Below are 25,483 nucleotides of genomic sequence, written 5' to 3'. Positions count from 1 at the left end.
CAAATACCCAACTGGTGGCGGTTGGCGTTCGATATGTGGTCCATTAAGGTTGAGAAAGAGCTGAAGCTCGCGGTGGGATGATGGTCGTCGGTTGAGGTCTTGGAAGGGTTCTGTTTTCTGTTCGTGCGTGCACAGCAAACTTACCTACAGTAGCACTAGTTACACAAGCTAAACCAGAACGGGAAGCAGCGGTGACCAGGGCACCCTGGTAGGTCGCCGATTTCAAGTCAACCCTCAGCCCGACATTGGCTCTTCATCCTGATTTTGAGACACGAAGCATTCACCACGTCCGGTATCGACTGCGGAGAGATTGGAGAGGCAGCACAAAATTTCAGCCATTTCGACCCTACATACCTCCGTGCAGTGTTCGCCAGGCCGAATTTCGCAGGTGGAAGGGGATGTCTCGGAATTTGCCCTGTTATGAGGGGAGATGGCGTCCACTGATATCACCGGTTCTTGCACATGGCCCAATGACTCCAACGGAAGGCTTCATGCGCTTTCGGCTTCACATGACGAGTGATTGTCAGGCACCGGGCGCGGATCAGGAACCAGCCAGCAATGTGCAACGGTTCCTGATCGACAGTAACGAACCAGCCGGACCCCAGATGCTGGGACTTCACGTGTCGTTTCTCGGCTCGTCCGAATCTCGGGGTCATTTTGAGAGATTGATGATGTGAGAATTCAAAGTCACCTCATCTCGATATGCCGGGGAAAAGAGATTGGCAGGAGCAAGTGTGGAACTGAAGCCATCCATCTTCACTGCTGGAAAGACGCACGGACCACGATCTACGTGCAGGGGTATGTTACAGAACGACAGGGTTCCCCGAGGGGATCAAGATTGAACGCCGGTTTAGCAACGGTCGACCTACCACAGGAAAGTTGTGCACACTCGGTGCGCCACTGCGGCTGGGCCCGTTAAATTTGAGCGAGGAAGAGCCGGGAGGCGCACTCCCGCGGAATGCAGTCACAGGATCATGAACTCTTTCTCACGTTGTCGAAATGTTGAAATGAGCACTGCCAGGTACCGTAGGTCTTTGTGTACGCACAGTCCGCCTCGACCTTGTCGTGAGGCCCGACGATGATGACTACTAACTAGTGTCCATGTTGAAGCGCAACAGCACGGTGGAGGTGAAAGGCCGGGGTTGTTTCTGAGCCGCTTAGTATTATTCATATTTTCACGATGATATGGATACATTGGATCCTTTAGGTGACCTCGATAGGCGCGATGATATCCCCCTTACGTATAAGTCACTCTAAGTAGGTACGGATATGTGCCACATGTATGTATCGCTGCCAGTAACCGACCCCGTCCGTCTGGCGGCTGGGTTTGACTCAGCTATGCTGGATAATATGGCTATTCTGGCCATGGCGTACACTAAGAGAGGGCGACATAACTTCCAGGTTAGGTGGGTAGGTAGGTAGTAACTTGCTCTGCAGGCAACTAGTGTATGGTATCAGCCCTTCTCACCTTCTCAGATCGCCAAGCGTTGAAGTTGCAGCTTTTCATATCACGTTTCCCTTGATACGAGAATCTCATCATACTTAGCGGTCACACGGTGGCATTGGTAGCAATCTACCGGGTCAGTGCGAAATCATCTTATTTATCCGTGCCACAGGAACAACCCGGCAGCTTGGGTGGTAGTCTCGGATGTCGCAATGGTGAGTTGTGGAGATAGCCCGAAGACACAACTGCGGCTCTGGGAACCACAACCTCCCGGTACATAAGGTACGTACCTACCTACTGTAACATATATGTGCCACAGTACGGAAGTACAGTATTTCCATTATTGAGCCGCTAGTGCAAGGCAAGGTAGGTCAGGGCTCAGGACAGGGGCAGAGGAGGATCACGGGATGGCGCCCGGCTTCAGGGAGATCACCGACTTGGCTCTGTTCAACGGGACCAATCCGTGCCAACGCCATCAAGAACGCCACGCTGCATCCAGCCGGGTTGAAATCGGCCCTTCAACCCAACATTGACTCCCCATTCCGATCGAAAAATGGCCTGAAAAAGACTCTTTAGGGATCTTGCAGCTTCATCGGTTGAAAAAGGGGGTGATGGGGACAGAGGCGAGTTGCAGCCAATCTGAGCTCGCCGCCTGGAGAGCCCAACTAACAGAAATGCGGACCAGATTAATAAAAACAACTTTAAACCAACCCCCCCCCCCTTTTTTTTTTTTGCGCTACACTGCTATGGTACCTATGCACAGCAGCCACCTCATCTATCTTGCCGTCCTCCATCTGAAAATCACGGGATACCGTAAACGGATGGCAGGCAACGGCGACCCTGGCTGGGGCCCTTGCTTGCTCGATTTGGGTTGCTCACCTTTCCATTTCTGCGCCGCCAAGACCCGGCAATGAGCGCAACCCTGGACGGGCGACCCTCCACATCATGATCGACACGCCGCGCATCTGTCAAGATCTCTGTCGTGCAGCGAGGTGGTTTCGCCCTGTGCCTCCACTCCGATCTCTCTCGCATACACGTGTAGGTAGGTAGCTTATCACTGCTTTTATTCACCCCGTTTCATCAGGTGCAACCGCAATTATCAGGCGTAACCGCAACTTTCTTCCCCTTTTCATGGGGGCCTTATCACCCGGCTTAATGATGGCCGCCGCCGACGAAAGCAAGTGGCTGCTCGCCAAGGCAAGAGAAATGAAAAGCGATCAGTGCGCTTTCTGGCGACCATTGAGATATGGGCCCGGCCGAGACACGCGCATTCTAGGAATCTCTCGAGGGTCATTTGCATGAGTGTTCACAAAGCAAACCGAGTGCATTGCTTGTTGCAGGGCAGTACCGGGAGTGCTTAGCCTGGCGCAGCAAGGCTGCAGAGCCCGGTCGATAACCCCTTATATCTGGCGCAATTCGACTCTCATCAGTCACGGCACGCGCCAATGAGATCCTGGACTCGAGACGGCGGCACAAGAACGGACCGAGTCTTGTCGTTGAGACTGTGCCATAGCTAATCTCGATCTCTTTGTGTTTCATATTTCCCGGGGGTGGGGCCCCTGCGCGGCATATCCACATGACGCACCATCACCAAAAACCTCATCAAGGCGCTTCTGGAGGCTTTCCCCTATATTGTCGTGTGGCTGCTGTTTCCCACTACATGCTCTGTGTATGTACAACAATACTAGTGTACTAGTACCCAAGGCGGCTCCACTCTCGTCCCCAACCTCATCAAAACGATTCACAATTGCCGGCCGCTTGGCGGGTAGGCCAAATTACCGAACTCCAGAGCCTCACCGTCAGCAACGGAATATGCCGTGGTGCACGTCCATTCCTCAGCACCTACATCCTGGCACTTGGGCCATGGGCTCGCTCAGGAACGTGCTCATCAGAGTGGGTTGACGCCAGCACGTGTCTGTGCGCTGGGAATTAACGTTATGCAGTCGGCCGAGCGAGCTGTTGATTGAGTATCGATTGCACGACGGCCTGTCCTAGCCAATTTTCGCTGGCTTTGGCCTTTTCGGCCAGTGAAATCGCCGCCCCGCCCGAGAGGATCGTGCGCGCTACGCAGGGTTGTGGCCTGTATGCCGGAACCCCCCCCCCCCCCCCCCCCCAAGAGATGCCATGGGGCTGGGAACTGGAAGAGTCCGCTTCGCGGACGGGATCCGAGCCCACCCGGTTCCTTCGCCCCGTGCTTGTTCGTCAAGACGCGCGAGACGAAGCAACGCCGAGTTTTTCTCTGCCCTACGAGATCCCCCTTCCCCGAGACATGCCGTGGGACGGACCTCTTGTGCCACTGCCAGTGACCCACTGGGGTCACGTTGTCTCAGTGCCGGGCCCATCCACATCGCCTTAGTCTTCTGGGACAAGCAGACTACGCATGCCTTATTATTCTCCAACCGCACATGCGAGGCTTCGTGCTTTCAGGCTCGGCGCGACCAGAAAGGAAGGTCCTTAAGTCCTCCCTCAACCCCGGACCAACCATGCGCCCCTTCACAATTCTCATCACGCTGCTAACTGAACAGCGACCCGAGCCGGGGGGGCAGCTACAGTAGCGGTGAGTGGACAGAAGGGGCCTTGTCGATCCGTTTTCACCTCCAGTGTCGAGGTTGCTGGTGAACGCAGCCCGTACATACGTAGTGTACGGATTACATACATACACACCCCCCGTTGTCTGTATAGTTTAAACATATCTGTATCCGTACAGCTCTGAGACACACATACCGACAACTAGGTATGTAGTTCAGGTCCCGGCAGCGCCGGCCCACTCTGTGGCCTGCTGATACGGACTGCCTCTGGCCTCGACTGGCCTGCCTTTGTCACGCTGACGGTAGTTGACGACTTGCGTTAGCGCAAGGATTCCCTGAACATGCATGCCCAGGTAGGACAGAAACGCGACTACATCAACATCACATCGTTGCTTCCGCCTCTTCATCAGCATGGGATGGGGCCAAGGCCCGACGGATGCGGGAGCTGACGAGCGAGCATACGTGGAGGGCTGGGGGCAGAAGCTGTGGCGAAGCTAAGACTCAGCAAACATCTGGGTATGTATTGTATGTACAATGTACATACGTGTATGTCTTGCGCCAATGTACTTTGGGCATGCTTCTGTGCGCGCTGCCACCAAGAGCCACGCACGGTGGTTTGCGTGGTGATGCCTCTATCTCCACCATCACTGCTGGCTCTGCCTCATGATCCGCCGCCGCAGCAGCACAGGGAGCAAGCTGGCAAGGCAGTGAACTGGATTCCCGGCCCCGCGTCTCCCGGATGGATCCTCATCAACCCTGGACTCACGGCAAGCCAGCCCTGTTGCATGTACACTCAACTCCTACCTAGTCCATAGGTTAAGGCTTACAGTACATACATATCACACAGCAAGGCATCGTCCGTTCCCCTGCAAGAGCTAGCAAAGCGTCAGTCAGGCCTTCTCGCCCGGTGTGACGGCCGCCGATGGACTCGCAGGCTGCTGCAGTCACATCCAGCACAGCACATGTATTGCACAGCACGTATTGTACATCCTTATTGCAGCTAGTTACTGCACGCCCCCTTTTCTCGCCACTTCCATTGCCGCGCTACTACTGCTCAGTACGGATACAGTACAAACGTACCCATTCGGCACTTGCGGGACAAACACAAGCAACTTGCACTACTCCACTGTGAACTCTGCTCGGGGCTGTGCTGAAGCATATTTACGTAGATATACTGCACCGTACTCCCTCGTCCTCAGTGGCTAAGCAACTACAGTAGCTTACGCAAGAGCCAACTAATACCTGACGCAACAGGAGGTTACCGTGACTGTCATGTCTTCGTGAACGGCAAGTAAGCAAGGGAGTGTGGTACTAGTCCACTACCCACCTCCCTTTCCACTCCTGGCACATCCAGGTTCAAACGCTTGGCCCCTTTGCTTGTTTTTTTACCACAGTGGTTTGGGTTATGGGTGTGGTGGAGTTATCAGAAGGATCCCCAGGCAAGGAGCATGGTGGATAATTGGAGATACTGTACGAAGTATAACTAAGTTGTGTGGCTGGAAGAGCCATTCTTGCTCAGTGTGGAGGGGGGGTGGCGGGGAAGAGAAATAATCTACACGTGTAAAGCGTGATGTTGATGAAATCCCACCTCCTGTCCAGGTTGACTGCTCGGCATCTAAGTACGGTCTTTATTCGCGTCTAGTGTGGTATGGAGGTGAGCGAGCGAGCGAGTGAGTGAAGTGAGTGAGTGGATAGGGGGGCAGGGACACACAAGCATGCAGGTCCAACAAGTCTGCTGTGTGCTTGGTTCCCCTGGTTGGCATTCGTGCGTCGAGCTCAGCAACCGTATGGCAATAATGGCGTGGTTTTCGAGTCTAGGGTAATGTACATGTCTTGTCGAGGCCCGCGCGGGAGAAGCACGTTTCTTTGGAGTATGGAACTTATTCATCGGCCGATCATCCTGCCACGAGTCGTCCCACGAGGTCGGATGGAGAATCGAGCAAAAAAGAGATGATCATCGACGGGAGTTTCATGCTTAGTTTGGGCCTGCTGATTAGATTGAATCATCATTCTTCAGGCATCTAGCCTGTTTGTCTTTGCAAGGGGGAGGAAAGGGGGGGGGAAGGGCAGCGAGCTAACACGATACAGATACGCCTCCCGGTCTCTGAACGGTGGATGACTACAAATGTGGGGTGCTATCGTCCCCCACCACACAGTTAACGTTAGTTGGCTTCGGGATTCATGATAACCCACCGTCGGCTTCGCCTGCGTCCTTTCATTCTACGGGCTCCGGGCGAGAGGAAAAAGGGGTCAATGGGCAGGTGAGGTTGAACATCACCGAGACCAATTCCGCATTACACTACGTATCATCGTTTGTCCGTCACATGCTACATACGGTACGTACTACGAATTGGTGACTAAGTATTATAAAGGCTTTGTTATGAGGGGGAAGGCAGAGAGACAAGTAGAGAGACAAGTAGAGAGACCAAAGGCCAACCGCAGAAGCTGTCCATAGTAGTTCTGGGTTCCCTGTTGCATCAAAAACATCCAGCATGCAATCGTCAGTTCTCCCGGCCCGCTTCATCAACCAGGGACTAAGAAGGCAGAAATGCCCCCAATCGAGGATGCTAAGAAACAGGGAGCGGCTTCTTTGGATTATCCGTGACAGGTAGTTATCATCGAATCCTCCTGTGATCTGACATGCGCGCCGGATACGCCAGACACGTCCTGCTCTGCCTGTGGTAATGGGGCCCCAGTCGTCCCCTCTGGTATAGACAATCGGGGTCGACTTCGTTGCGTATCTGTGGAGAACGCATACATGTCTTTACGGTAGTCTTTGTCGGTGCAGGCTGGGAGTCTCCCAGACAAAGACTCCGTGCTCTCGACTACCCCTATTCAGGGAGCATGGCTGTTCAAAGTGCCCCTTCGTGGAGAGGAAACTGCCCTGGGGTGCAGCAGGATTACTCTGGCAGAACTCAATATCATGAAGAGAGGATGGGAGTCAGCCTGGGGTTCCAAGTGTACCAAAAATGTATTCATTTACCCAGCGCTAACAGCAGCACTCACTTCAGCCAAACGCTAGGCAGAAGGGAACCTTCGCTGCTGCGGTTCTGACTGCCCGCCTCTCCCAGTTTAACAGTTACAAGAAAGATAAAACATATCCTAGACGCTGCTTAAAGAACAATGGCCAACTCCCCGCGATCAATGCCCTCCTCGACCAGATTCGGATAGTACGGCACCATCGCGTCCGCGCCCCACACATAGCAATCATTATACAAACGCCAGTACGGCGTCCTGACCTTCCGCGCCGGGTGGAAGAGCCCAGCCCAGACATAGTTCAGCACCAGCCCCGGCCCGACCGCCATGCGGATCGCCTCGATGGCCTCGACGATGCGGTCGATCACGTGCGGGCTGGTCTCGAAGAGGTTGGGGTAGAGCAGGTTGAGCAGGTGGACCATGGCGTCTTCGCAACCCAGCCCGACGACGCCGAGGGCGATATGTTTTACCACGCTGGCGGCCGTCTGGCGATGGACCTGGTCGCGGTCGATGAGTGCGTCCTCGAGGAGCGGCGCGACGGCGTAGACGTAGTCCTTTGCCATCTCGCCGATATACTCGAACAGGAAGGAGAGCGACTTCAGCACGCCGTTCTGCACATTGAGCTCCGGCACGCGGTACTCGTTCATCAGCGCGGGCAGCACCGTAAACGGCGCGCACGTCTCCGCCACGATGCCGATTGCCACGGCCGTGTTGACGCGGGACTGGCGCTCCTGCACCCGCAGGTTGTTGAGCAGCGTCGCCAGCACGTCCTGCGGACCGATAGCTTTCGCGATGAAACCAAACGTGTTGTTGGCCGCCCGGCGGATGCCCTTCTTGTGCGCCTTGAGCATGTCGAGCAGCTCGAAGCAGATGCGCATCCACTCGCGCGCGTTGACGCTTTCCGGGCCGCGGTCGGCGATGCGCCCAACCAGGTCGATTGTGTTCTCCTGCACCTTTTCGTGACGGTTGCGGAGGATCGGGGTGAGCCGCGGCAGGAGGTCTTTGATGGGTGGCTGCATCTGGCTGATGCCGACCACGGTGACGATGGAGCGCAGGGCGCCCAGGATGGAGCCGAGCACTTCGGGGTATTCTTCACCGAGGTACTCGTAGAGGACCACGCCGAGCTTGCCCATGAGCGCGTCCTCGCCGCACTGCTTCATGACCATGGCAATCCGCGAGACAAGGTCGGCGGCTTGTTGGCGGACAGTGGGGGACTTGTTGTTGAGACGCCATAGGATGGTGCTGACAATTTGGGGGAGATATGGCTTGCACCGGGTGCCGAGCGCATTCACTACCGACCCAAAGCCATTGAGCATCACGATGTCCTCGACACTCTGCTCCTGGAACGCGTGCAGGATGCCGTCGATGAGCCGTTCCTCCAGCCGCTCGCCGATGTCGGCCGCGCCGAGAGACGCCACGATCTTCTCGACCGTCTCGACCGTCATCTTGCGGTAGGCTTCGCTCTCGTCCTTCAGGTTGCCCACGATCCGCTCCAAGATCTCGCTGACACCCACCTTCTGGCCGATGTCGACCGTGGTCTCGACAACTTGCCTATAGTTGCGTTTATCGAGCGCCATCCGGCGCACCCAGAAGCTCTTGAAAAACTCGTCCAAGACATGCTCTTTGAGATAGCCGGCCGTGACTCCGTCAGTGGCGGCGCATTGCGAGATGACCTTCAAGACGACCTTCTTCATCTCTTCGTCGGGCGAGGAAAACTCGCGCAGCAGGATCTCCATGATCTGGCTGGTGTAGTAGTTCGCGTAGTCCTCGTCCATCAGGGGAATGATGTAGCCAACCGCCTTGAGGAAGCCGGCCAGGCCTTTGCCTCGCTGCTTACGGGCGCCGGTCCATAGGGGGTTGAGGATGTCGTCGAAACTCTCGATACCGTAGGGGTTCGAAGCCTCGGCCAGAGCTGCAATGGCCAAACTGGTTACTGTGCGCACCTTGGTCTGCTCGTCGTTCAAATTGGGTCCGATGCAGTCAACGAGCTGTTTCAGATGGGGCAAGACGGCGCAGCCCATAAGGATTGGAATTTGCTGCACGATCTTGACACCTGTGTGGCGTGCCTGCCACGATTTCTTGCTGCGGCAGACAGCTCTGAGGAAGGGGAGGAGGGCTGGGATACCAAGCGCAGACGCGACGACCGCGAATGCTCTTGCCGTGGTGTTTCTCACATACTCATCGACATGGTCGATGTCGGGCCGCATGACGCTGATCATGGTGGCCAGCCCGGCAGCCTTGGCGAGGTTGGAGATGATCTCACGACCCTCGACCCGTGCGTAATAGTCCTGGTCGATGAGCAGCGGCTCGATGACGACCAGGATCTTGTGAACATACGGCCGCACCATGTCGTCCAGCTTGTAGAGGATCCGGTCGATGACCTTGACGAGCAAGTGACGCTCCTGGTCCTCGAGCGTCTTCTCCATGAGCAACGGGAGGATCTGGTTGAACAGGGGACCAGCGCCAAAATTACGTGCGTTATCTGTAAGCTGTCTGAGCGCAGTCTTCCTCATCGGAGGAGTGCCGTTCTTGACCTTCAACAGTAGACGCATGATCTTCCTCTCCTTCAGCTCCTCCACACTGAGGTCATCCTCGTTGGCACCATCCGTCAGCTTGCCAAAGTACGCCATGTCCTCGGGCTTGAAGAACTGCAGGTCGCCGACTCCCGGTATCTCTTTGGGGATTTGCTGGCCGGCGCCGAACCGCGCGCTGCTGGGGTCCTGCATCATGAAGCCCGTTGCCGGGGTGGGCGCCGTTGCCAGCTTGTGGGCAGGAGCTCGTACCGGAGCATAGCCCGGTGGAGGCTCAAGAATCTTATAACCTTCTTTCTCACCGGGTAGCATCGCGTCCAGCTCTTCGTCGCTAAGCGGCATGTAGCGGCCCGACGCGTCCGTGCCAAAAGCGACAGGCAGCGCGGGCACTTGGGACGGGTGCGCCGGCGTAGCGAGACCTATGTTGCCGACGGGGGTGGCGGATGGAGCCTGATCCCACCTTGACTTCTTCTTTGGCTGCTCTGCTCCTGTCGCAGCCCCGATGACTGGGACTGAAGGCGCTTGGTCCCAGCGCGATCGCTTTTTGGGCTCGGCCGACGCTGGAGTAGCCTGCTCGCCCGTCGTCTCGTTGGTCGAGCCAACATCCCACCTCTTCTTGCGCTTCCGGCCGGCGGTGCCTGCCGAATCCTCATTCTCTTTATTCTCCTCGCTCCCGGCGTCCTTCAGCATAGGTTTGTGCTCCTCAACCGGACCGTCCTTCATCTTCTGTTCGATGGCACGGCGGACGCGCTCCTCCTCCCGCTCTATCTCTCGCCGCTCCATAATGTCGCGATAGGTATCTCCCGCCTCTGCGCCGTCCTGGCGGTCTGCGGCAAAAGGATCTGCGCGCGTCGGTGTCAAGACACGGTCGAACCGCCGTTTCTGGTAGTCTGTCTCGCGGTCTGTAATGCGGTTACTTCGCTCGCCGCGGCCCGCCAGGGGGTCATCCTCCTCGACGCCATTACCGTGCGCAAACTCATCGATAATGGCGCGGCTAGCGGTGTACTGGCCGACGAGGCGACGTGAGTTGTCCGCGTCGGCCATCTCCTCATCCTCATCGCCGTCAGCAGCAGGGAGGCTCCGGTGGTAGCCGGCAAACTTGTCGCCATTCCGGCGGTCGTAGAGATCCGTATCCCAAGCTTCATTCAGGCTGGCCTTGGTCGAGGTGTCGGCACGCTGGCCTGATGCATCGAAGGTCCGGGAACCTTTCTTTGCAGCGGCGGCGGCATTGCGCTCGGCCTGGAGCTTTCGGATCTGTTCAAACTCGGCGTCTGACATGGTGCTGCAGCCCGCTCGGCGGCGCGCTCATCCCATTCGGTAGGACTTATTGATGATGTATGGCAATGTCGCGGGGCAGATGCGTTCTGGCTGGCTAGATGGAAGTCGGTCGGCTAATTCGTGCTGGAACGCCGTCGTGCCGTTTTTCTCGTATCGCCGATGGAGATGGAAAGAGGAGGTGATGTTCGAGTCGAAGGAGCAATGCGCGATGGAGCCTCTTTTGACGTGTGAATTTTCGGCCAGAGGTTCACAGGCTGCCGCGCTAAAGGTCTTGGCAACCTTACGGCCCCACCGACCTTATGTCAGCCCGCAATCTACGGACACTCATCTGTAACTCGATGCATATCACAAGCAACAGAGTCGGATGCCAGGAGTAATGAAGCACTTCTTCTGAAGGCCTTTGTTAGAACATACGTGCAGGAATGGGGTTGTCCGACAGCTTGGTTCTTTACGCCGAGCTGCTCGCCAATATCCGCCAGATTTCCCTCGCTGCGTCGCTCCCTTCAGCCAGCGACGCGTCGACTCAGGTCGCACTGTCGTCCGACTGCAGAACTGTCCAGCTCAGACATCGCAATGACTGCAGTCAACTGACGCTTCCAGCCAAGGCATCCCTCGGCGGCACATTGCTCCCCATCCAAGATAAACAAAAAGGCGCCACGACACTCACATGGCGGCTGCCGCTCGACGCCTCATCCGCCTCACCTTCCTCTTCGGGTGATCTTATACCTTGGTCAGCGTCTGATCTACATCCAGGCTCCGGGGTTGCCTGCAGACAGTGCGGCACTGAGGTTGTGCCATCCCTTTCGGCGAAGGTATGGAAAGACCTCCCCAGCGAGAACTGGGCCGAGATGATGGAGTTCTGGCATTGCCACAAGCCAGACCACCATCACCACCACAACCATGGGGGAGATAGTGGGAGAGCGGATGAAGAGAGCCTCGCCTCGAGAGGTTATGGTGCCTCCTCGGTTATTTCAGCTCAAGAAGGTGTTGGCTTTGTGGACCTCACAACGCTACTTTTTGCCGAGAAGGACTGCCGAAACATCGTGGTAAGTGCTTGGTAGTACCAAGTGAGAAGGCTACCTGCTGAAAAATATCCTATTCTGCGCTGCTCGAGGGACTCCATTTCCATGGGCATCAAGAAGGTAGTCAAGCCGGCGTGAACCGCATTGATGGCGTGAGTACCGATACAAATGCCCCAGATTAAACTCGCTGGCACACTTCCCTGCGTATGCAGGCCACGGGTCGGTTGCGAACCTCCCCTTGCGGGATGGATCACTTCCCCCCGGTGGACGACCAGCCCTCTGTGCTTCGCCAGACCATTCGCAAGTGGAGAATGCTCGGGGATTACTGGAGGGACATACACGACTTGAACTACCTGCTACTCCCGGTCAGTAAGTCGCTGACCGCTGCATTATAGTTCTCCCTGGGCAGCTATGAGCAAGGCTCGACAGACCGACAGAACTTAGAGTTCCCTGATTCTACAACCGCTCAAATCCGCAGTCTGAACATCTTCTGCTCCTCTTGCCGTGCTCAGCTTGGCTTTTTCAACGTCCGAACCGCCGCAGTCACGTTGCTCAAGTGGCAAATATCGTGCAAGGCCACCTCAGGCGCTGCCCCAGGCATCACACAATGCCTTGGAGCCACGCTTATCTCAACCATCTCTCGGTCAGGGTCCTCTAAGTCACTCATATCGCCAATACCGGAAACAGCCCAGGAAACGGACGACAAGGCAATCCATGTCTGGGTTCTCAATAGCAGCATCGTGTATTCATCCAGTGACGCCCCGCAACCGACGCCGGCAATCAAGCTTCTCTACCGGCCGATAGGCGTCAAGGAAGCTGACAAGATGTTGGAAGCCGTTACGTGTGATGCGCAAGAAATCAACTTGCCTGCTCAGGCGCTGGGGGAGGTTATCCGACACCTTGACAGGAGTAATGTCTTGCTGCCGCCGTCAGAGCGGATGTTTAAGCAGTGGAAAGTGGGGTTGTTGACGAGGTGGGAAGCTAAAGGGTGATACTTCAAGTGACTGGGAAAGAATCGTTGGACGGGTGTACGGTTTGCAAGAAGACGCAGACAAAGAAGAAACACCCCTTCCAGAGCTCGCCAAAGCCAACCAACCCGGTCCACCATCAACCAAGCCAGGTCCTGGGGCATCCGGATTGTACCGTTCCGACTAAGGTACTTGACCGCCTGACACTGCCTCGGCAGATCCAATGCTCTATCCGTCTTGAAAGGCTGCCCCTCGTCCAGGTGCGGCCCATCTCTTCAAACCGCTCTAGCACCCACTATGGGGCACTACTTTCCTCAGACTTCGCCCGCAAGAGAGTGCTGCCCGGGATACCGATACGAGCAGGCGCAGGTGGGCGACACCGAGCGGCATTGGGCCAATGTCTTCCGGTGCTTGCCCATGTGGACACCGTACCTTCGCGGAGCAAACCGTTAGATGGCTCACCTATAACTCCAGCTCGCTCAGGGCCAGCTCGCGTCCTCGCGTGAGCTTCAAGCAGCGATCCGGTTGTGCTTGTGAGGGTTGTGCCACACGGCCAGGTCCGAGATTAGGCCAACCGCTGAACAGGGACAGCTGCTTGTGTCCGTAGAATGAGCGGTTTGGCTTTGACACCGTACATATCCACGAGCGACACCTTGGTGCTCGTCAGTTGTTTAGTAGCACTGTCGTATGTTCGGTGGCGGGCGCCGTACTTGTGCCAGAACCAGAGCTGGAAGATGGATAAGGTTATTGCTATGATATCGCCAGTGAGTTGACGCACCCCCCTCGACGGAGGGCCCCTAATGTAGTGGACAATTTCAGCTGCTGGTGTCCTGGCCGGGGGGGGGGGAGGGGTTCGTGATTCACAGTCTGCTGGTGCGAGTCAGGGATCGCCATCCTCTGCCCACGGAATTTTGCAATGGACGGTCTGCTCGCAAGCCCAAGCACGTGAGAAGATGCATGTACTGTACATTGCCGAAACACGGCTGAACTCGACGCGATGAGCGCCTGCCTCTAGCTTGCAGCCGCCTTGATCCTCTTGCTCCTCCTCCGTGTGCATACCTCGACCTGTGACGTTTCGGCCACCTTGGTATTGCTTTCAACTGACACCTTTGCCGTGGTTACTGCCCTCTTTCTCGTTCGGCTGTTTGTTTTCGCGATGGCAGGTTCGCGGTTCTCTTCAAATCTCACCAAGGCTGCCTCTGGGTCGGCAGAGGCTGGTTCGTAGACCATCGCAGCGCTCTCCGCCTTAGTCACTTTCACACCAGACTCTGGCTTGACTGCGGAGGCTTGCTCGGCGAACGACTTGAGGTTCGCCGTGAAAAGTACGCTTTGAGCCCAGCCAGCCTGGGTCCCCCATAAACTGCGGAAGTGGTCACCGACTGCATCATACATTGCCTTGTTCAACGTCTTGGTCTTGCTCCCCTTCCCAAAGCTGTAGTCGCGCTGCGCAATTTGCCAAACATGCGTGTCAATGGGAACAGCCTCACCCCAGCCAAGGCCCATTAGGCACACGCAATCCGCAACTTTGGGGCCAACGCCGGGAAGCTCAAGAAGGGCGTCGTGGGCCGCGCGGTAGGTTGCTGGTCCTGCGGCAGCTTTGATATCCGGCGTTCCGTACTTCTCTCCTAAAACGTCGAATGCCGGGCAAGCCGGGTTTCTGAGTTGTAGGAGCCATCCTGCGGGCTTGAACTTTGAAAGAATGCAGGCGGTCTCAGCGATGTATTTTGCGCGATAGCCAAAGCCGAGGTGTCGAAGGTGACTTTCAACATGGCTCCCTAATAAGGCTTCCGGTCCTGGAAAGTCATGGAAGGGTTCCCCTTCAATGGTCCCAATGTACGGACCGTAATGGATGCATAGCTTCTGGACCATCTGGCTGATGCGTGAAATGTTGTTGTTACTGCTGCAGATGAAGGCAACCAAGGCCTCCCAGGCATCTTGGTTAAGGATTCGGATGCCGGTGAATGCCGGGGCACGGCGGGCAAAGTTGGTGTCGGAAGCAGCCCATTGCGTGTAGAGGGAAGATAACGGGTGAGAAAGGGCAAAGTAGCTGTGCAGAAGGGAGTAGGTGTCATCCTTCTCAGCATCACTGTCGTTGTCCTTTAGGGTGGGAGCGCAAGCGGAAGACATGGAGACCGGAGATGTGAGCAGCCCAGGGGCGTAGTTGGGCCATGTTACTTTGTAATGGAGATGTGAGGCATCTTGTTTGAGCGATATGATACGGCCTCGGAGCACACAATGCCTAAAAGGATGTCAGCGACTCAAACCCGGGCGTCAAGCGTGCAACCAGGGTATTCGCACCACTCATCGTTGATTTTCCGCCATCGGAACGATTCTGTGACGCCATATCAGCACAACGTGCTCCTCTTGTCGTGGAGACAATCAAAGTTAAACGATAGTCAGAGACACAGAGAGACCAGGTATGTATGTACATACGTCCACACCGAAGGGTTGTCTCGATACAGAGCTCGCTGAGACTCAGTGGCAGCTTTTGCCAGTCTGATACATTGTGCGCTCCCATTACGACAGTGAAAGGGGAGGAACAAGGAACCACGTTGAGATATGATGAGAAGACTGTCGTGAAAGATTGATATCCTAAGGCTTCCAGGTGCCCGGAAGATGAGGATTGAATTTGAACTCCAAATTCTGTAAGTGCTCCTGGGTGCTCTGTAAGTTGAGGCGAGGGAGGGATTCATCCAATGGACCAATGGTGAATGAAATCCTGGGAAGGAACGGGAACAGGGGTGACAAAAGGTCCCCGCTAAGCCAAAAGCAGACTTTGGCGTGGCAAGCACCCGCATTCTTGCCGGCCCAAAAAAGTTCCAGCCTCGCGGTGAACTGCAGACGCTGTCACATCGCTGGCCCTCTTGGTATTCGCGATTCAAAGTCGTCGCATTGAATTCCATCAGCCGGGAGCAGCAGCTACAATGAACGGAGACAACTACTCCTCTAGAGGTATATACTTCCACTTTTTACTGGGCGCAACTTGATACTAACGACGCGACACAGACAGCGGCCGACACGGCTCGTCTCGCGACTACCCGGTTCGTTGGCCAACATCACAACATACGACAGGACTAATTGGAACTGACATGGTTACACCACAGTCCAGAAGAGACCGCGATGATAGACGCGACCGAGGGGGTGCACGGAGAAGATCGCGTTCTCCCGACTACCGGAGTGGCCGATCCCGTCGCGAGGATGGCGATGTCGATGCCTATTCATCCAGCCGAAGCCACCGCGACCGTGAACGCGAGGATCGCTACTCGGGGCGGGAGCGCCGGGGAGGCGACCGGGGCGAAAGGGAGTGGGACCGGGATCGGGGCGCCAGGAGTCGGCGAGACGACGAAGACAGGCGCGACCGCCGCCCAGACCGGGACTTGATCATCGATGACCGTCGTGGAGGCAGGCGTGACCGGGACTATGAACGGGAACGGGAGCGGGAGCGGCGGCGTAGTGCATCACCGCCCCCTAAGAAGCGCGAACCGACACCTGACCTCACGGATGTGGTCCCCATTCTGGAACGGAAGCGGCGTTTGACACAATGGGATATCAAGCCGCCCGGGTACGACAATGTCACAGCTGAGCAGGCCAAGCTTTCTGGCATGTTCCCGCTTCCCGGTGCGCCGCGTCAGCAAGCGATGGACCCGACCAAGCTCCAGGCATTCATGAATCAGCCTGGCGGTACCGCCAACAACACCGCCCTCAAACCCACAAATTCGCGTCAGGCTAAGCGCCTGATTATCAAGAACCTGCCACAATCGGCTACTGAAGAAAGCATGGTCAACTTCTTCAACCTTCAACTCAATGGCCTAAACGTCATCGAGAGCCCGGACCCTTGCGTGCTATGCCACATTGCGCCCGACCGTTCCTTTGCTATGCTCGAGTTCAGGAACAGCACAGATACGACAGTGGCTCTTGCGCTAGATGGCATATCGATGGAGGCAGACGACGCGCATGCTGCTAATGGCAGCGATGCGGCGCCTGGTGGTCTGCATATTCGCCGGCCGAAGGACTACATCGTGCCCGCTGTGGTAGAGGATCCGAACTACGACCCCGATTCCGATGTGCCATCAAGCGTGGTGCTCGACAGTCCGAACAAGATCAGCGTGACAAACCTTCCGCTGTACCTAACGGATGACCAAGTCATGGAGCTGCTTGTTAGTTTCGGCAAACTCAAATCATTTGTGCTAGTCAAGGATAATGGCACGCAGGAGTCAAGGGTAAGAGATGCAGATCCCTGGAGAGACATTCGCGGCGAAATAGCTAACGCTTATTTCTTGAATAGGGTATCGCATTCCTTGAGTATGCCGACCCGTCCGTCACCAACGTCGCCATCCAGGGCCTCAACAACATGATGCTTGGCGAGCGCGCCTTGAAGGTTCAGAAGGCCAGCATTGGCATCACCCAGGTGGCTGGAGAGATGGGCGTCAACGCCATGTCCATGCTTGCAGGCACGACATCCACCGATACAACAGTCACTAGGGTTCTGCAGCTCTTGAACATGGTGACGCCAGAGGAACTGATCGATAACGACGATTACGAAGGTATGCCGCGCCCTCACACCAAGCTTCACCCACTCTCTTTGCTAACTTGCCAATAGAAATTCTGGAGGATGTTCAGGGAGAATGTGAGAAGCTCGGCAAGATCTTATCGCTCAAGATTCCTAGGCCGTCCGGCGGCAGCAGGCAGTCGGCCGGCGTGGGGAAGATCTTTATCAAATATGAGACGCCAGAAGTCGCGGCAAAGGCCCTGAAGGCACTGGCAGGCAGGCAGTTTTCCAATCGTACTGTCGTTGCGACATATTTCCCCGAGGTAAGGGTGATCACCCCATCGGGTGTGACATGAGCTGACCCCAGGACAGGAGAACTTCGATGTGAATGCGTGGTAAAGGGAGAAGGAGTGAAGACGACCGGGGCAGTATACTAAAGCGGAACTTCCGTCGAGGCGACGATTGCCTCGGAATAGGGCTGTTTACGAGACTTTGGAGCACTTCTGGGCCTTGAATTCGGGGATTCTGCTCATTCTTGCGGAGAGCGGCGTCTATCAACATGTACTATTACAGTAACAGCAGAATGCTGCAGTGCGAGCGACTATAAGGTTTGGGGATCCTCGGTCAACAATTGTAACATTGACTGCCAGGGAAGATACTGAGATCAGGACGGCTTTATTTGATAACACTGGCATTGGACATCACAACAGTGGCAGAGCTCTACATATGAATGGGAAGCGGAACACAATTTGTTTACCGTTCGACTAGGAGCACTGAATGAGGTCTACAACACGTTAGCTGTGGCCAACAGGACAGAGACGTGTAAGAGTTTATGTGGTGCCGAAGAAATCAGAAGTCCAGTTCATTCATCGAGCCCAGAGGGCCCTAGCATAAGAGGTACCAGAATATAAAAAAGTGACGGTGTTGATCATCATGAAAACGGTGTGTGAAGGAGGAAAAGGACGAGTTGGTGACTGACCTGATGCTGGGATACCAGAATGTTGAGGAATGTTTTCGCCGAGCAGAGGGTGATATACTACCATACAAGGACATGAGTTTACGATAAGTCGGTTGCCTTCGACATGGCAACTTCAAGCATCAGGATAACAGCTTCCCGATGGTTGTGATGCAAAGCGCGACGCGAAGGCCAGGATGCGGGTGTGTACTTGTGTTTGGAAGAAAAGCAGAAAATTTCCCGTTTTCAATGCAGCAAGCAGATCCACACAGCTAGAAGGTTAAAGTCACGTGTAGCTGCCCTTTGCGCCAATCACATCCTCGGCCCTATCAATTTCTTAGCCCACACGAATATCGAACTTCTCAAACTTGGGATTTTCGTCGACTTCCCTCTTCGGCCAGCGACCAACTCGACAAACGGACCGACAGCACCGATCGCCGTCTCCCACCCCGACACAACACCGTCACAATGGGCCGTCTTCACAGCAAGGGCAAGGGCATTTCAGCCTCCGCCATCCCCTACTCGCGCAACCCTCCCGCGTGGCTCAAGACCACCCCCGAGCAAGTCGTTGACCAGATCTGCAAGCTCGCCAAGAAGGGTGCGACGCCCTCGCAGATTGGTGTCATCCTCCGTGACTCGCACGGCATCGCCCAGGTCAAGGTCGTCACCGGTATGTCTGGATTCTCTCGCTGGCGTTGGAGGGTAGGGTGCTGACAATTATGCGACCGCAGGTAACAAGATCCTCCGGATCCTGAAGAGCAATGGTATGGATTGAGCCATTTCACCAGAACCATGGGAAGAGTCGGATCGAGAACACACATGAGACAAGGCGCACCTCAACTTCGAGAGCCCCCTGCGGCCAAGAGCATGAGCTTGCACTGGCACTCCCAGACCGGAGCATGTGAAAGAGATGGAGTTATGCCTCTGTTTGGTCACCATGCTGACAGAGTGATGTGTGACAGGCCTTGCCCCCGATATTCCGGAGGACCTGTACATGCTCATCAAGAAGGTATGGACCCCTCGCATCAATCAGACTGTCTTTACTGCTTGGCGTCTGGATGCTTCACCTCCACATCCATACGAGGTCCGCGTCTGTGTGCTAACCGACCTAGGCCGTTGCCGTCCGTAAGCACCTCGAGCGCAACCGTAAGGACAAGGACTCCAAGTTCCGCCTGATTCTCATTGAGTCCCGTATCCACCGTCTGGCCCGCTACTACAAGACCGTCGGTGTCCTCCCGCCCACCTGGAAGTACGAGTCCTCGACCGCCAGCACCATCGTCGCCTAAACAAGAGGGCTATGATGCGCACGCCGAGTCGAGAAAGGGTCGCCTGGCAGGGCTTACTGTGAAGGGCTCGGGCCCTTTGCAGCCAACTGGCTCATCTGTGTGGAGTCGTCGGCTGGCCAGGTTTGCGCCGTTGGAGTTGGGGGAATGGAAAGGATACCTGCATTCTAGAGCATCGCAATGGGGCGCGATGTATCGCTGTCGCTCAGGCATGCAAAAGCACGGGAGCTGAAGCGATGATGATGACTTGGAGGAGATAAATGCAAAGCATGCTCCTCTATTTCCCTGTCCTTTTTTTTGCCGTGCCGCGATGAATATGTCAGGAGGCAGCAGTGAAGGTAGCAACTGGACTATCTCTTCCTGACCTCCGCATCCAGGGTGTCTATGGTGTGCATCTCTCACCATTTCGCGCCTAGTCGATGTTCCCATCATCATGACAGCCCGTTCTTCCATACCGACCCACGCCATCGTGGCTCAACCAGCACGTCGGCCCTCAAGAAATATCAGCCCTTCCCGTCCCTTCCAATTCCCTCGATCTCTGCAGCAAAAACTCCCCCAGCACCCGTAACGGATCCTTTGGCCTGCTCATCGTATCAGCATCTAGCCTGTCCATTACCCGGTTCCCGTTGCCAATGCATCTCTCCTAGCGCGGGACCCCAAAGAAAGATGGTTTCCTATGTATCTCTCGTCTCACAGGGACACATTGTTTTTGGCTCCGTTGGTGCGAGGGTGACTTACTGCTCCCGGGCAACGAGCTTCATCCCCTCCAGCAGGACCCCCGTGATCTTGCTGTTGATGTACTGTCGTACGGGCGCCCCGTGGGCTGCCGCTTCCGAGGGCATCGCGAAGCCTGGCGTGATGGCGCTAGCGCTCGGCATGCCGCTACCACCGACTGCGGGTTCTGGATGGGTAGAGGCTGCGCGGGAAGTTGAGGGCGGCGCTGTTGCTGCTGCTGCTGGAATTTGGGGGGTGGGAGTTGGTGATGGCGCAGCTGGTGGTGTTTGCACTTGTTGTATTGGCGGTTGTTGTCGCTGGGGTTTGCAGAATGTTTGTTTAGCTTTTGGCTGATATAACGGAAGCAATCAAGGCAATTTTAAACCAAAGCGAAAGAGAACTTTTCTTAGTAGCTAACTGAAACGTAACATGCGAGTGCAAACAAAGCTTCTGAAAGAAGGCGACGTACAGCTGTATGGAAAGCGGGCGCATCGGTCATGGCGGTATCGTGTGTTGCGGGTGGAGGAATGCTGTCCATATTCTCGGTATTGCTGTCTCGGATTCGCGCTCCTACTAAGGCTGATGATGGAGCTCCTTGTTCTGATATGGTTGGATATCTCGTCGCAATCGCACTCAAAGTGCCAGTGCTGAAGAGCCCAATATTTCTGGAATCATATTGAAGGGTGTGGAGTCTGGACGTCGACCGTGGTCCTATTGATTATCGTAGCCCCACCGGAGACACGAAGTCACGAGGCATCGCGTTTCATGACTGTCCGGCGGAATAGCGCCACGCGGGCCCTCAGGCTCTCTGTCCCCTTCTCGACTTTGTGCCTAAATAAGAAGATAAGTAGGCGAGCCAGATTGCCTGGCCTCTTTCATCCGTTAAACACATGATGGTCTCCTTTACATACTCCTGCTGTCTGCAAAATGGATCGCTTTCTCCAACGATCCAAACCCGCCAAAAACCAAGCTCAACCAGGAACCAGGCGTGTTGAGTCCAGCTCAGCGCAGAGAGCTACTGAGCCGCCAAAAAAGAGACCGCGACTTGGAGAGGTCAAGGATAGCGACGATGAGGAGGATCTTCCGATCCATACCCCTGACTCTGAAAGCGGCGACCATGGACTGGCCCAAGCAGAGCATCAGACGGCCTTGGACCTCTCACTCCCCTCCATCGTAACAGAGGAGGAAGCCATCGAGGAGTATGAGGCCTTACGAGCCTCGCAGGCCTCACTCGGGGAGGAAAATGCTGCTTCCACCAGGATCGACAATCCTCAGCGGGTCCGAGGCAAAAGCTCAATCTACGTCGATGCCTTCAACCTTGCGTTAGACACTGTTCTGGAAGATGAGGCACATCTGTTTGACGACAAGGAGAAGTACGTCTTTGAGCAGTGGCGAGCCCTCGGCTACGAGGCCCAATATCTGTAAGCCGCCTGCCTGTTTCCGCCGGAATCCATCTAACATATATTGCAGGTATGTCCGCCTGTTCTTGCGCAAAACCGCCATGTGGCATCGGATTCAGCGTCTGAGCTACGACAGTGACATCTCGGACATGGCAGCTGCCATTGACAGTCTTCTGCGCTCCCGACCCTTGCCCGACGACGGCGGCTCTCGGTGGGACGTGGAGCCCATGGGGGACTTGCAGGAGTGGATGCTAGGCGACTCGTTTTGCTTCGCTGATGACTCCGACTCATGCATCAAAACCATGGAGGAAGCCTCTTCGCTGCTGAGTCTTGAAGAGCTGAAAGCGCTCGCCAAGGACGCAAAGATCCAGGGCAAGAACAAGGCCGACCTTGTCAAGTCCCTGTGCCGTGTAAGCGCCCAGCAAGCGGGCCTCATGGCTGTCGGGCTCCGCCGCTCAAGCACGAACGGGTCAACAGAGTCCAGCGGGAGTCCAGGACATCAGGAGACGAATCGGAACGGTCACTTTCTCGCCAAGATCCTTGCCATAACCGGGCCTCTGATCAGGTTGTCAGAAGCCGTTTTCAAGCTGTTTGAGCGTGTGCACTTAGTCTTTTACCGCTCGACCGAGTGGACCGAGAAGTCTCTAACCACCATCATTCTCGCCAAGATGGCGAGACGAAACTATCCAGAGTACGTTGTGGGTCGGTCGTCCAACATCTTCGAGTCTCGGCGTCAGCTCCTCGAGTTCGAGCTCTCGATGAGAAAGGAACACGAAGTCGACAAAGTTCTCGAGTTCAATGGCCCGCCAGGGGAGGAAGGCTTCCGCAAAGTCCTTGATGTATTCACGAGCATCGCCCCGCGGTGGAGAGAGCTCATCGCGGAAGAGAACGACCGAGAGGACCATGTTTACGAATCCGGCGAAGGGAGCTACCTGCGTCGGTTCAGTGCCGGCCATGCTTTCACACGAATCGCGCACAAGGCGGCCCATGTACTCGGCCGTCTTCACAGATACAGAGAAGAGCACGCACTTCTCACCGAGCTTCTCCACCAGCGCCTGTTCCATCCAGCCCGTCGCGGTTCGTGGTACCAACGGAAGGCACTGCTGGAAGAACGCTATATGTGGGAAGTGGACCGAGACCTCGTCTCCAGCGACCCGGAGGTGCGCAAGAAGCACTGGCAGCGGATTGCGTTGATGACCTGTGAAACTGCTCTCGAGGACAGGGACTGCCATCTCATCTACCACTACGACCTACAGAGACGACTCCTCAGGCTCGAGAAGAGGCTGCGTGTGCCCCGGCGTCTCCAGCATGATTTCGGCCACGTAAAGCTGCGCGGACCCGAGGAAGATACTGTGCTGGGCGTCCAGTTAGTTCGAGATGACTCGGGCGTTAAGGGCAAAGATGGCCGCGGGCTGAGCACCAAGACCGTGTGGCTTGACGAGTTGGCTGATCCGGGTGAAGACGGTCAACCGCTTCAGGTCAGCGTTGAGGAGATGTGCCTGTCGTACTACCGCTCCCATGGGTGGAAAGGGTACCACAGCGAGGGCGGCATTCTACGGACACTGTTCGCCTACCTTTTCTTCGACGTGCTCTTCATATATGTGCCCAACGTGTTCCAGACCGCTTACCAAACATGCCCACTCGACCTGCACACGGACGCGTTCTACCCGGCACGGGCGAGCCAGATAAACCACCGGCTGGTGGAAATAGGAAACGGCGAAGCCCAGCGGATATTGCGAGAGGTGTACGAGCGAGAGCACGAGCGCCGCACCTGCGTTGTCGGGCTGAACTGGGACTTCGATATCGAAGACCTCCTCGAACTGGTAACCTGCTTCGATGGGAGTGCGCTTGCTGCCGTCTGCAAAGTCATGGCGCAAGAATACAACGCTCGTGGAAGCGGCGTTCCGGACCTCATACTCTGGCGGGCAAGCAGCAACGAGTTGCCAGACAAGAGCAAGACCGCCGGCCAGCATCCCGGAGAGGTCATGTTTGCCGAAGTCAAGAGCGCCAACGACCGACTGAGTGATACCCAGCGCCTGTGGATCAACGTACTCACCCGGGCGGGTGTGCGTGTCTCCCTGTGTAATGCGGTGGCCCGCGAGGTACGGCGGCTGACGTGACTTGGAAAAACATGCCCTCTCTCAGTATCAGCTGGTCGGCTCATCATTGCCTGCGCGCCGACGCTCTGAAAATAGCATACGTCACCTCCCAAGTCAAGGCCGTGTGCTACATATTGCGCAAAACTATTCGCTCCGCGATAGTCTCACAGACGCCTCTTCGTTCGCAGCGTGTACTGGACTCCCGACTAAACCCCGGTGCAGGAAACAAACCACATCAGGGGTCGACGTTCAACATCTCGCACGTGCAAACTCGGGAGGCGACCCAAAGATCCAAATATAGAGATCCCACAAGAACCCCCTATGTTTCGAAACCTTCCAGCGGCCTTCGAAACGTGGACATCCGCAACCCCGTTTCGCAGTGTCACATCCGAAGGGGGCCAAAAAGAGCCCCTGGCGGTCGTTTCAGCCGTTCTAGGATCGCACATCACGCCTGGTACGCTGGACCGTGGCGATCACAGAGGGCCATACTTGGGATGAGCTCGGCTCGACCTCGTACTACGAGCCCGTTACATATGTCTGCGATTAGCTTCTGCAAGTCGGGCATCGAGCCCGCACACCAATCGGAAGTGCCGGTTGACCGTCGACGTTGCGAGGACATAATAGGTACTGCAAACCCGGGAGACCGAATGGAAGATTCCCATTGCTACTACGCAAATGGTTCTACACCGAAAACGCTATGTATCGCGTACCTCCGGAATCATGTTCTGAACATCCTGATTTGAGACCTTGGCTGCCAGACAGATGGATCCACAGCTCGGTCGCAGGCCAAGTGCATGAGGCAGTGTCCTCGCCGGGATCTTGACAGAAGGAGCAGGCGGGACGAACTGGCATTGTGAGGTCTTGTCGAAAGCGTCAGCCGGTCCTGCGGTGTCGTCACGTCCACGGGGATCTTGCCACATCCAGCAAAGTTTCGGAAGCTTCGAAGAAGGAAGCGTTCATTGAGTGCTTCGTGGTCTGCCTCATTGACTGGGCAAATTAGGTCCCGTGCTGCCGTACAGGACGTTAGGTACCGCAGTCGGGCGGCTTCGCCGGGCGCTTAACCCCTCTGCCCCTTCACTTTCCCTCTCTGCCGGCAAGCCCTCGACCAATCATCCCGTCGGGAGTGTTTCTGGCGTCGCTGCACTGCAAGTGACGACACGACATTTCGAGACGCGCCAGTGGAGGGAATGTCCCACTTTCCAAAGTGCGGGCGCTTAGCAGCTCGGCACCCCACCATTCAGAACAGTTTCGGTGGGGTGTGTGGGACCGAGCTTGAGCTTGACCATGCGGGCGGGATGGCACTAGGATAGATTTGGAATGGGCGGGTTGAGCTGGTGTTCCGCCGGGTTGCCTGCTTCTTCGCTACCTTCGAGGCACTTTGTTCCCCGAAGCAGAGTGCTGCTGTTATTCTCAGCTGGCTGAAAACAGTGGGGGAGAAAAATGTGCAAGTGTCAGCTTGAAGGGCAGTGGAAAGCTACCTAAGTTCAGAAGATGAGAAGGCCTTCCCATCTCAGGTACCAGGTAGCTAAGAAGGTGCTTGGAAGCTGGCTTTGGCGCGCCTGGTCAAGGGTACCGTCGTATGGGGGTCGTGGCGAATTGGCACTGCACAATATGCCATCCTCCTTCATGCAGCAGCAAGATGATCGGATCAGCCTCACATACAGAGTTTTCTCTTTCCTAGTTTGTATATCCTCTGCTCCTCGTGAGCCACATCCAGGAAATTTTTACGCGCTTTTACGAGTATGAGTGGACTAATAATGCATACTTACTGGTGGAACATACATGGATGCATGTAA

At 55.9% G+C, this 25,483-nt stretch overlaps 7 protein-coding genes across 7 annotated transcripts; 4 read left to right on the top strand and 3 right to left on the bottom strand.

The window, feature by feature from the left end:
* Nucleotides 1-6,920: 6,920 nt before the first annotated feature.
* On the bottom strand, nt 6,921-11,085 carry B0T15DRAFT_520541 (armadillo-type protein). Its single transcript, XM_062868510.1, has one exon. The coding sequence runs from the start codon at nt 10,755-10,757 to the stop codon at nt 7,086-7,088; it is 3,672 nt and encodes a 1,223-aa protein (XP_062726915.1). The 5' UTR covers nt 10,758-11,085; the 3' UTR covers nt 6,921-7,085.
* Nucleotides 11,083-12,958, top strand: B0T15DRAFT_63424 (ubiquitin-conjugating enzyme E2-binding protein). Its single transcript, XM_062871140.1, has 2 exons — nt 11,083-11,803; nt 12,175-12,958. The coding sequence occupies exons 1-2, from the start codon at nt 11,180-11,182 to the stop codon at nt 12,769-12,771; spliced, it is 1,221 nt and encodes a 406-aa protein (XP_062726914.1). The 5' UTR covers nt 11,083-11,179; the 3' UTR covers nt 12,772-12,958.
* Nucleotides 12,959-13,583: 625 nt separating this feature from the next.
* On the bottom strand, nt 13,584-15,445 carry B0T15DRAFT_520535 (DNA glycosylase). The gene is made up of 3 exons (XM_062868509.1): nt 15,181-15,445; nt 15,046-15,079; nt 13,584-14,986 (listed from the first exon to the last, which is right to left on the bottom strand). Exons 1-3 carry the CDS (start codon nt 15,263-15,265, stop codon nt 13,759-13,761), a joined length of 1,347 nt encoding a protein of 448 aa, XP_062726913.1. The 5' UTR covers nt 15,266-15,445; the 3' UTR covers nt 13,584-13,758.
* Nucleotides 15,446-15,671: 226 nt separating this feature from the next.
* On the top strand, nt 15,672-17,635 carry B0T15DRAFT_482239 (uncharacterized protein; the record flags this gene model as incomplete). The annotated part of the gene is made up of 5 exons (XM_062866086.1): nt 15,672-15,699; nt 15,754-16,967; nt 17,033-17,291; nt 17,348-17,559; nt 17,609-17,635. The coding sequence occupies 5 exons, from the start codon at nt 15,672-15,674 to the stop codon at nt 17,633-17,635; spliced, it is 1,740 nt and encodes a 579-aa protein (XP_062726912.1).
* Nucleotides 17,636-18,565: 930 nt separating this feature from the next.
* B0T15DRAFT_520528 (40S ribosomal protein S13) lies at nt 18,566-19,742 on the top strand. The gene is made up of 4 exons (XM_062868508.1): nt 18,566-18,861; nt 18,923-18,955; nt 19,154-19,200; nt 19,304-19,742. Exons 1-4 carry the CDS (start codon nt 18,660-18,662, stop codon nt 19,475-19,477), a joined length of 456 nt encoding a protein of 151 aa, XP_062726911.1. The 5' UTR covers nt 18,566-18,659; the 3' UTR covers nt 19,478-19,742.
* On the bottom strand, nt 19,743-20,887 carry B0T15DRAFT_520527 (uncharacterized protein). The gene is made up of 3 exons (XM_062868507.1): nt 20,658-20,887; nt 20,213-20,505; nt 19,743-20,055 (listed from the first exon to the last, which is right to left on the bottom strand). Exons 1-3 carry the CDS (start codon nt 20,724-20,726, stop codon nt 19,968-19,970), a joined length of 450 nt encoding a protein of 149 aa, XP_062726910.1. The 5' UTR covers nt 20,727-20,887; the 3' UTR covers nt 19,743-19,967.
* Nucleotides 20,888-20,925: 38 nt separating this feature from the next.
* B0T15DRAFT_62814 (VRR-NUC domain-containing protein) lies at nt 20,926-23,801 on the top strand. The gene is made up of 2 exons (XM_062871138.1): nt 20,926-21,609; nt 21,659-23,801. The coding sequence occupies exons 1-2, from the start codon at nt 21,116-21,118 to the stop codon at nt 23,706-23,708; spliced, it is 2,544 nt and encodes an 847-aa protein (XP_062726909.1). The 5' UTR covers nt 20,926-21,115; the 3' UTR covers nt 23,709-23,801.
* Nucleotides 23,802-25,483: the final 1,682 nt, after the last annotated feature.

The sequence above is a fragment of the Chaetomium strumarium genome (assembly GCF_033439665.1).
Source record: "Chaetomium strumarium strain CBS 333.67 chromosome Unknown B0T15scaffold_1, whole genome shotgun sequence".
In the NCBI taxonomy this organism is placed as follows: domain Eukaryota; kingdom Fungi; phylum Ascomycota; class Sordariomycetes; order Sordariales; family Chaetomiaceae; genus Chaetomium; species Chaetomium strumarium.
The sequence above is the reverse complement of the archived record's forward strand: the minus strand, read 5'-3'. Positions and strand labels throughout refer to the sequence as shown.

Excerpts from the sequence above, each read along its gene's own strand:
- B0T15DRAFT_520541 (XM_062868510.1), bottom strand. The coding sequence starts at position 10,757 with ATGTCAGACGCCGAGTTTGAACAGATCCGAAAGCTCCAGGCCGAGCGC.
- B0T15DRAFT_63424 (XM_062871140.1), top strand. The coding sequence starts at position 11,180 with ATGGGGTTGTCCGACAGCTTGGTTCTTTACGCCGAGCTGCTCGCCAAT. Across the intron at positions 11,804-12,174 it reads AGGACTGCCGAAACATCGTG|TTCTCCCTGGGCAGCTATGA; the intron begins GTAAGTGCTTGG and ends GCTGCATTATAG.
- B0T15DRAFT_520535 (XM_062868509.1), bottom strand. The coding sequence starts at position 15,265 with ATGGGAGCGCACAATGTATCAGACTGGCAAAAGCTGCCACTGAGTCTC. Across the intron at positions 15,080-15,180 it reads GACAACCCTTCGGTGTGGAC|AATCGTTCCGATGGCGGAAA; the intron begins GTATGTACATAC and ends ATGGCGTCACAG. Across the intron at positions 14,987-15,045 it reads CGGAAAATCAACGATGAGTG|GCATTGTGTGCTCCGAGGCC; the intron begins GTGCGAATACCC and ends ACATCCTTTTAG.
- B0T15DRAFT_520528 (XM_062868508.1), top strand. The coding sequence starts at position 18,660 with ATGGGCCGTCTTCACAGCAAGGGCAAGGGCATTTCAGCCTCCGCCATC. Across the intron at positions 18,862-18,922 it reads CCAGGTCAAGGTCGTCACCG|GTAACAAGATCCTCCGGATC; the intron begins GTATGTCTGGAT and ends ATGCGACCGCAG. Across the intron at positions 18,956-19,153 it reads CCGGATCCTGAAGAGCAATG|GCCTTGCCCCCGATATTCCG; the intron begins GTATGGATTGAG and ends GATGTGTGACAG.
- B0T15DRAFT_520527 (XM_062868507.1), bottom strand. The coding sequence starts at position 20,726 with ATGGACAGCATTCCTCCACCCGCAACACACGATACCGCCATGACCGAT. Across the intron at positions 20,506-20,657 it reads CGCCCGCTTTCCATACAGCT|CGACAACAACCGCCAATACA; the intron begins GTACGTCGCCTT and ends TGCAAACCCCAG. Across the intron at positions 20,056-20,212 it reads AAGCTCGTTGCCCGGGAGCA|GCCAAAGGATCCGTTACGGG; the intron begins GTAAGTCACCCT and ends TACGATGAGCAG.
- B0T15DRAFT_62814 (XM_062871138.1), top strand. The coding sequence starts at position 21,116 with ATGGATCGCTTTCTCCAACGATCCAAACCCGCCAAAAACCAAGCTCAA. Across the intron at positions 21,610-21,658 it reads GGCTACGAGGCCCAATATCT|GTATGTCCGCCTGTTCTTGC; the intron begins GTAAGCCGCCTG and ends CATATATTGCAG.